Here is a 9,973-nt window from a genome sequence, read left to right on the forward strand (position 1 = left end):
AGAAAAAGAAATGCAAGAAGGCAAAGTGGCTGTCTGAGGAGGCTTTACAAATAGCTGAGGAAAGAAGAGAAGCAAAAAGCAAGGGAGAAATGGAAAGATATACCCAACTGAATGCAGAGTTCCAGAGAATAGCAAAGACAGCTAAGAAAGTCTTCTTAAGTGAACAATGCAAAGAAACAGAGGAAATTAATAGAACAGGAAAGACTAGAGATCTATTCAAGAAAACTGGAGATATTAAGTGAACATTTCATGCAGGATGGAACGTACAAAGGACAGAAAGGGTAGGGGACTCAACAGAAGCAGAAGAGATTAAGAAGAGGTGGCATGTATACACAGAAGAACTATACAAAAAAGGTCTTAATGACCTGGATAAACTGCTATGTTCAATATGTCAGCAAATTTGGAAAACTCAGGAGTGGCCACAGGACTGGAAAAATTAGTTTTCATTCCAATCTCAAAGAAGGTCAACACCAAAGAATGTTCAAACTACCACAAAATTGCACTCATTTCACATGCTAGCAAGGTAACGCTCAAAATCCTTCAAGCCACGCTTCAGCAGTATGTGAACTGAGAACTTTCAGAGGTACAAGCTGGATTTAGAAAAGGCAGAAGGACCAGAGACCAAATTGCCAACATTTGTTGGATCACAAGAAAGCAAGCGAATTCCAGAAAAACATCTATTTCTGCTTCATTGATTATGTACACTAAAGCCTTTGACTGTGTGGATCACTACAATTACAATTGTAATTGTAATAATTACAATTACTACTGTGTGGAAAATTCTTCAAGAGATGGGAATACCAGACCACCTGACTTGCCTCCTGAGAGATCTGTATGCAGGTCAAGAAGCAACAGTTAGAACCAGACATGGAACAACAGACTGGTTCCAAATCAGGAAAGGAGTACGTCAAGGCTGTATATTGTCACCCTGCTTCTTTAACTTACATGCAGAGTACATCATGAGAAATGCTGGGCTGGATGATGCACAAGCTGGAATCAAGATTGTTGGGAGAAATATCAACAACCTCAGATACGCAGATGACACCACCCTCATGGCAGAAAGCAAAGAAGAACTAAAGAGCCTCTTGATGAGGGTGAAAGAGAAGAGTGAAAAAGGCGGCTTAAAACTCAACATTCAAAAAACTAAGATCATAGCATCCAGCCCCATCACTTCATGGCAAATAGAAGGGGGGGGAAGTGGAAACTGACAGATTTTATTTTCTTGGGCTCCAAAATCACTGCAGATGGTGACCGCAGCCATGAAATTAAAAGACACTTGCTCCTTGGAAGAAAAGCTATGATAAACCTAGACAGGATATTAAAAAGCAGAGATGTTACTTTGCCGACAAAGGTCCGTAGTCAAAGCTATGGTTTTTCCAGTAGTCGTTTACAGATGTAAAAGTTGGACCATAAAGAAGGCTGAGCGCCGAAGAACTGATGCTTTTGAATTGTGGTGCTGGAGAAGACTCATGAGAGTCTCTTGGACTGCAAGGAGATCAAACCAGTCAATCCTAAGGGAAATCAACCCTGACTATTCACTGAAAGGACTGCTGCTTGAAGCTAAAGCTCTATATACTTTGGCCACTTAATGGGAAGAGCCGACTCATTGGAAAAGACCCTGATGCTGGGAAAGATTGAGGGCACAAGGAGAAGCGTGCGACAGAGGATGGCATCACCGACTCAATGGACATGAGTCTGAGCAAACTCCAGGAGATGGTGAAGGACAGGGAAGTCTGGCGTGCTGCAGTCCATGGGGTTGCAAAGAATCAGACACAACGACAACTCCTCTCCATAGTTCTTCCTCGAAAAGATTTTTCAGAAGGATAGGGATTGTGGACTTCCCTGGTGGTACAGTGGATAAGAATCCACCTTCCAATGCAGGGGACACAGGTTCAATCCCTGATCCAGGAAAATCCCACATACCTCAGGGCAGCTAAGCCCACGTGGCACAGCTGGGAAGCCATCGCTCTATGGCCTGTGCGCTGCCCCTACGGAAGCCCCCACACCTAGAGCCCGTGCTCTGCAGCAAGAGAAGCCTGTGCACTGTAACGAAGAGTAGCCCCCGCGTGCAGCAGCTAGAGAAAGCCATCGCACAGCAAGGAAGACCCGGCACAACCAAAAATTAATCAGTTATTTATTTTAAAAAAGAATTGGGATTGGAAGGGGGACCAGGGAGAATCCATCTCATAGATGGCAGTGTGCTCTACCACAAGACCTCAGTACCCCATCCACAGCTGACACACCAGGAGTGAGTATCTGATGCCCAGAACAACAATTTCTAGGCTGGCCTGCAGTCTAGTTGGTGCAAAAGCTTATGCATCAGGAGTAGTGGTAGGGAACTAGATCAGTAAGAGCCTCTCTCTGATCTACATTCACATACTAGAATCACAGGGATGAGAACCTGCTTGTTAGGGGACAATGAGACAACTCAGATCTAGAAGAACCTGTAGTCCCTCAAATATGTTCAAATCTCTGAAAGCCTATCTCTCCCTAATAACAACTGATTATGCAGCTCTTCCTGGGTTCCAATGTGGAAGATTCCTGGCTTTATTTCCACATATATCCGTACAGTAAAGTTCACATTACTTCAAGTAGAACAAGAAGGTGTACCTTACGAAAAAGGACCACCACTGAAAACAAGACTTTCCCTTCAGATTTCTGTCCCCAGTGTCATAAGGAATGTTACAACTCAACACTAATTAAGAACATGATTCTTTGAAACATCGAAACAATCTATTTCCCCTTATAGCGCATATTTTTTTTAACAGCACATATTTAACACTCAGGGATGACATCAAGGTACTGGATATTTTGTATGGTCAGATATAATTAATTTGCCAGGCCACTGTTAAATAAAATGTTAAAGCTCTAACAGTCTAAGTCTTCAATGCCTGCTTTTAAGTTGCATTGTGATTAAATACCTACTTTAAACCAAGTCTCAGTGTCTTAGATGTAATGCAGTAATTTTATATCTAAACCTTATATTAATCTGTATTTCCATCTTTTGAGATAGTAAGATGATATCAACGGACTTCCCTGGTGGTCCTGTGGCTAAGAGGACCCCATACTCCCAATGCAGGGGCCCCGGGTTCTATCCCTGGTCAGGGAACTAGATCCCACATGCCACAACTAAGAGTTTGCATGCCACAAGTAAGATCCCATATGTAGCAACTAAGACCTGGAAAATGAATAAATTATTTAAATAAATAAACATGTTTAAAAGATACCACAATTTTATAGCAAACCAAATGCTTTTACCTAGATTTTACTTGATGATACTAGTATAGTGTAAAATATATAACAGCATTTCATATATATTCATGGTAATATTAAGGAAATTAAGGAAAACACATTAATATTTACAAATCCATTTCAGATTTAGGGTTGAAGCGAACTTCTTCAAAAGGGCTTTGCTGATACAAGTACCCCTGGCAACATTCTTGATCTATGATAATATCGAAAATACCTGTCCTGGGACAGAAATAGAGTGCAAGATTAGTTTAAAAGGGCTTAGGACAGTAATTTATATTGAATGAAATAAGATATAAAGTGCTAAGCATATATATTAACTAAAAATTAATTTCTAACTCTCTTCTGTTGGTTAGATTTACAGAGACACATCTTTAACAATACAATAGAACTGAACTGAACTGAACCGAAGGATCTATAAAAATATTGAGTGAAGTTAGATTTCACTTCACTAAAAAGTTCCTTTTGAAAGCAGTAAACTTAAGAGAAAATGGTAGCAGCACACTGGGACTAAGCATGACACAATAAAGCTAAGGACGCAGGGTCCTGGGAGAAACCAGTGTTCCAAATTTCAGAGGCAAGTTCTGGATGTTATGCCAGGTGCTTTACAAAAAGAGTCAAACAGTAACAAGAACCAAAACAAAGCCACAATGCAATAAGTGTTGTTCATAATATAATTATTTTAGCCCTCCTCCTTGGACCACAACTCTGCCAAATGTGAAACACAGTCCTATGAGGGCCTCATTACCTAATTTCCCAACTTTTTAACTTTTTTTGCTGAAGGGCAGGTAAAGTTACTGCTTCTGCTGCTGCTAAGTCGCTTCAGTTGTGTCCGACTCTGTTGGACCCCATAGACGGCAGCCCACCAGGCTCCCCCGTCCCTGGGATTCTCCAGGCAAGAACACTGGAGTGGGTTGCCATTTCCTTCTCCAATGCGTGAAAGTGAAAAGTGAAAGTGAAGTCGCTCAGTCGTGCCTGACTCTGAGCGACCGCGTGGACTGCAGCCCACCAGGCTCCTCCAGCCATGGGATTTTCCAGGCAAGAGTACTGGAGTGGGGTGCCATTGCCTTCCCCAAAAGTTACTGCTACCCCAGAATAAATGGAAATGGAGACTGAATTAGTCCCACAGGGAATCCAAAATGTATTAACCATATTAGCTAACACTTATTTAGAAGTGCTTGACTAGAAAGGACTGAAGGACTGTCCAAATAAAATTAGAAACCAAAATCCGTCAGTAGCATCTTCACTTTCCCACCCACTCCGGTACAGTTGCCTGGAAAAATCCCATGAATGGATGAGCCTGGTAGGCTGCAGTCCATGGGTTCGCTAAGAGTCGGGCACGACTGAGCAACTTCACTTTCACTTTTCACTTTCATGCATTGGAGAAGGAAATGGCAACCCACTCCAGTGTTCTTGCTTGGAGAATCCCAGGGACGGGGGATTCTGGTGGGCTGCCGTCTATGGGGTTGCACAGAGTCGGACACGACTGAAGCAACTTAGCAGTACTAGATTTTCCATGAAAAATTAGTATCAGATATAATTTACAATTCATGATCATGACTTATTTTGGAAAGAGTTCTGTTATCTACCAATTAGTCAGCAATGAGTGAACAAAGACACAAAGGGAGATGGAACTCTACATTTATTAAACACTAGACATTTCAGTTCGAGTTTTACATACATTACTCTCAGTTACTTGGGACTATTATAATAAGCCCATTATACAGAACAAGAAACTGAAACAATAGTCACAAAATTCAAACACAAATTTCTGCCTCCAAAGTTCTTTTCTTTTTTTTCTATACCCCATGGTCTACAATACTATCTAACCATGAAAACTCTCACACTACCCCCACCCATCCACCCAAAGGAATACATGCAGACCTATATTTTTAAAAAGACGTTTTAATTTTACCAACTAGCAGTAATCAAAGCAATACATCAGAACCCTGAATACTAAATGTACTTACTACCTTCAGAGATGTGGAAACCTATTCATCCAGAAAAGTGAAAGGAGGACACTGGTTACTAGACAGTGTGAGCAAACTGTTCCAGTTCTTTAGATTACAAATTAGAAGCTCCTTATAAATCTCTCTTCAATCATGGAAGCGCATGTGGCCAGAACTCAGGAAGGGAGGAAGAGGGAGGAGAACAGGGAATAATAAAACATAGGGCTGGAAAGGCAGATCAGGGTCAGACTAAGAAAATCCTTGAATGTCTCCCCAGAAATCTTCCAACAATGGATTGGAGACTTCCCTGATGGTCCAGTGGCTAGAACTCAGATCTCCCACTGCAGGGGGTCAGTTCCATCCCTGGTTAGGGAACTAGATCCCACTTGCCGCAACTAAGACCCAGTACAACCAAATAAATTAATATTTTTATGTTAATTAATTAATTTTTGGTTGTGCTGGGTCTTCGTTGTTGCCTGAGGGCTTTCTCTGGTTGCGGCAAGTAGGGGCTACTCTTTCTTGCCAAGCACAGGCTTCTCATTGTGGTGGCTTTTCTTGTGGCGCTGGGAGCACAGGTGGCCAGGGAGCACAGGCTCTAGGGCTTTCGGGCTTCAGTAATTGCAACTGGCAGGCTTAGTATTTGTGGCACGTGGGCTCAGTTGCTCCACCGCATGCGGAATCTTCCCCGACCAGGGATCCAACCTGTGTTCCTTCATTGGCAGGTGGATTCTTATCCACTGTACCACCAGAGAAGTCTCAAATATTTTTTTTAATGCATTAATCCCCATTCTGTGGTCCAACAGCACCTTGGAAAACATCTCTAATAGCATTTTTACAGACTTGAAATTACACACTGTTCTGCCCCTTGACAGGTAGGGAAGTTCCCCTAAAGAAAGAACCATTTTTTACCATCTTTGAATAATGCACAGCCTAGCACAGTACCTGGATAAAGGGGCTGCTGTTACAAATAAGCTCTAAAGACTGAAAGGAAAGAGGGTGCATAGATTTAGGGAACTGAAATCACAGCTCTCCCTCCCCCCAAAACTCTTCAATCTATGTTTAGAATGGGAATTTGTGGTCCAGAAAGATCATGAAATATTTATAACCTCCCTAAGAAAACTCAGACAGAGCTTTCCCTCTTCTCTTCCCGGGTGTTCACCACCTCAGTTTACTTGATCTGGCACCGACCAACTCCAGGCGGGCTGCAGTCAAAATCCCGGTGACTACTGCACATTTATTATTCTCTCGGGAGGGAAAGGAGCAGCTTGTAGAGCAGCACGAGCCACATCCACAACCTGGAGGAAGTGCTGGTACCGGGCGAGCAAAGCTTGTGGGGGATTTCATCAGACTGTTCTAACCCTCTCCGCCGCTAGGGTTCCGGGAAGGGGCGGGTCGCTAGAGGCTTCTCACTTACAACTCTTACTCGCGCTCGCCAAAACGTCACGGCTTTCCAGCTCTCGGTTTCACGGCCAAGGTCGGTCCTGGCCGGTGACTTCTATATGCTCCCACGTAAATCGTGGCGTCCCAGAGCCCGCCTGCACCTCTGCTCCACACCGTGGGCCCCGTCCCACCGGCGGACTGGCCTCGAGACAGGGCAACGCCCGGAGCTTTGCCGGAGACCGGCTCCCTCCCGAAAGGCGGGCTCCCGGGCTCAGCCCACACGCAGAGCGAGAGCCCTAGCGGTACGCTGAGGCCAAGCGGGGCTGCCGCGTCGCCCCGCCACACCCCTCTCTGTGGCCACCACCGCCCGGGACCGAGATGCTTCAGAAAGGCGTCCCTAGGCGAGCCGGCGCTCAGCTCCCCTCGGTTTTCCGCGCTGACCCAGCCCGCCGACCCTCTTACCGCACTGCCGAGAGGTGGAAAGGGCGTTGATGGAGGCGGCCACTCTGCGCGGACCGGAGCAGTCGGGTGACCAAAGAGGTTATAAAGGAGGCTGCGGCCATCGTCAGCTCGGGGAAAGATGCGCGCGCTGGCCGCACGGTTATACCGCTGCAGCGTGGCAGGCCTCGCCTCCTGCCGGCACCCATTGGTCCCTGCGCTCTCCACTTGCAGTCTGCTGGGCCCCTGAAGGAGCCAATCGTTGTCTTCCTTTACCTTGGAGAATCCCCTGCGTGACTCTGAAGACTGGAGAGCTTGCCTAGACTGGCTGAGCCAGCCAAGCCCCTGCCAAACCGCTGTCCCGGAAGCCCGGACAAGTCATTCATTCATTGAGCAAATATCTTGAGTGCCTACTGTGTGCCAGACGCTGTTAAGAGTGGATAAAAAGATAGGAAGATGGAATAGCAGCTAGTATATGTAGAAGAAAGGTGCAGTTAGAAAACAACTATTTGGCAAAATCATAGTAAAAATTGAGACTCATCAATGAATGTCAAAACAACTGAAGTTGGATGAGGAACAAGTGATTTACATATAGTTTTGCTAGATCTTCCAAACAAAAATACAAGATGCCCAATTAAACTTGAGAGGACGAGTCATACTTTACTTTCATCTGGCGACTTCCCTGGTGGTACACTGGTTAAGAGTCTGCCTTCCCTGCAGGGTACCAGGGTTCCATCCCTGGTCCAGGAACTAAGACCCCATGTATGGCAGGACAACTAAGTTCGTGCAGAGCAACTACAGAAGCCTGCCAACTCTGCAAGAAGAGACGCCAACGCAATTAGAGAGTAACCCCCAGCCCACCTCAACAAGAGAAAGCCCTTGCCTAGCAACAAAGACCCAGCAGAGTAAAAACAAAAACAAAAACAGTATTTATCTGTTATCGGAAATTCAGATTAAACTGGGCTTCCTATATTTTATCTGTCTGGCAGCCTTATTTGCATAGTCTCAAAGTATCTCTCCCACAAAGTTTTTTTATTAATAGCAAACGGGGGAAATGGCACATTTACAGTGGAGAAACCTGACAGTCATTACCTTAAACAAGTGATCAAAATTAACACCACCAGTAACAGGACAAGCACACATTATACGCCCTCAGATATGATGCAGTGAGGAGGACACACCACTTTATAAGTCATGGCCAGCCTGAATATTGAATGGGGTGATTTTCTTAAACCACTGAATTCCCTAAACTCATTACAGATTTCTTATTTACACATATAGAGGAGAGATCATAGACCTGGAATGTTAAAACAGTCCAGGAAAAAGCCACAGTCCTGAAATTTTGGAAGGTATTCGTAAATCTAAACCCAAGAATGTATCAGACAAGTCAAAACTGAGAGAGGTTCTACAAGAAAAGCACCCTGTACTCTTCAAAAACGTCAAAGTCATGAAAGACAAAGGATGAGGTGCTTTTCTAGATCAAATGACCCTGAGCATGATAATTAAAGGTAACACGTGATTCCAGCCCCACCCCACCCCCACAATTACTTTTCTTTTTCCTTCATTCTTCTTTCTCTCTCTTTTTTTTTCCTCTAAAGAACATAGCAAACTCTGGGAGATGGTGAAGGATAGGGAAGGCTGGCATGCTGCAGTCCATGGAGTCTCAAAGAGTCAGACACAACTGAGCAACTGAACAATAACCTCGATATTCCACGTTCCAGGGTCTACTAAGGCTTCTACTTTAGCTTCAGATTTTCTTCCTTTCCACTTTCTGTTAGAATCATTAGATGATGAGGGTGGTTCTCTCACCCATGGAGAAACAGAGTGACTCCTAACTTAGTTAATAAACCTCTTCCCTTTAAACGGATGGGACAATCAGGCACAAACAGCAAGGAATGTAGAAACCATTGGCCACTGATGTTGCACATAAGGCATTCCAGGAAAGTGCACCCCGGCCTCTTCCCTGACACCCCCTCACTCCTTATGATTGCTAAGGTTTCCAATTCTTCAGGTTAAGACTGAAAATGTTGCACTGTTACAGGAAAGGGAACCCTTTCTAGGGCCCCTGTGTGGGCTCTTATCGAATACTCAGAAATTGTCTAAGGAGACACATGTACTGACAAAGCAAGAGACTTTATTGGGAAGTGTCCCCAGTCAGAGAGCTTCAGGATAAGGGAACCCAGGAGAACTGCTTTACCACGAGGCTCACAGTCTTGGGTTTTATGGTGATGGGTTGTCTCTGGCCAATCATTCTGACTCAGGGTCATTCCTGGTAGCACACAAATCGCTCAGCCAAGAGAGATCCAGTGAGAAGATTCTGGGAAACTGGTAGGACATATGGACTAGTGTCTCCCCTTTTGACCTTTCCCGAATTCTTCTGGTTGGTGGTAGCTTGTTAGTTCTAGGTTCCTTACCAGGACCTCCTGTTGTAAGATAACTCATGCAAATGGTTAATGTTGTGTCCAGTCCAGGCAGACAGCTTTTGTCAGTGGCTCCCCTAATAGCACTAGTATCTGTAAGGAATTCTATCAAGTAGCCTGCTACATCAATGACCACCTGAGGCAAGGCATTAGGTATGTAGATGATATCTCTAGGCAGAGTCACTTTTGGCCTTGGGCCCCATCAGTCTTCTGATTGCAAAACCCTCAATGGCCACGGCCCCGTGGCTCTCTGGTGTCTGGGGCATTCCCTCTTCCAATGCCCTATAGGGCATGTTTATTGCCATCCTCCCTCTGGTGCCCCTTCTGTTCACACAGGGTACACTGGTCCTATCCAGGTACCCATGGGACTAATGGTCTGCAAGGATCAGATTGGTCCAGAAAAACCAGTTTCCCCTTTGTTGGCCTTTGAGTGATCAAAACCACTGCCATCATCTGGGCCTTTTGCATATTTCTCTGGGTGTGTTCAGTCTTTTCAGCCATATCCCTATTATTGAAAAACAACTAGGCCAATTGGAA

General features: G+C 44.7%; 1 protein-coding gene across 3 annotated transcripts in view; it reads right to left on the reverse strand.

Moving 5' to 3' along the window:
* MTHFD2 (methylenetetrahydrofolate dehydrogenase (NADP+ dependent) 2, methenyltetrahydrofolate cyclohydrolase) overlaps positions 1–9,973 on the reverse strand; it is a 52,155-nt gene that overhangs the window by 15,952 nt on the left and 26,230 nt on the right. Inside the window, exon 2 of one of the 3 annotated variants that reach the window (XM_059891248.1) lies at positions 7,041–7,443. In XM_059891248.1, coding sequence (XP_059747231.1) covers positions 7,041–7,225 — 185 coding nt within the window. In that variant the 5' untranslated portion in view covers positions 7,226–7,443. 3 annotated transcript variants of the gene reach the window in all.

Source organism: Bos taurus, chromosome 11 (assembly GCF_002263795.3).
Source record: "Bos taurus isolate L1 Dominette 01449 registration number 42190680 breed Hereford chromosome 11, ARS-UCD2.0, whole genome shotgun sequence".
NCBI lineage: Eukaryota > Metazoa > Chordata > Mammalia > Artiodactyla > Bovidae > Bos > Bos taurus.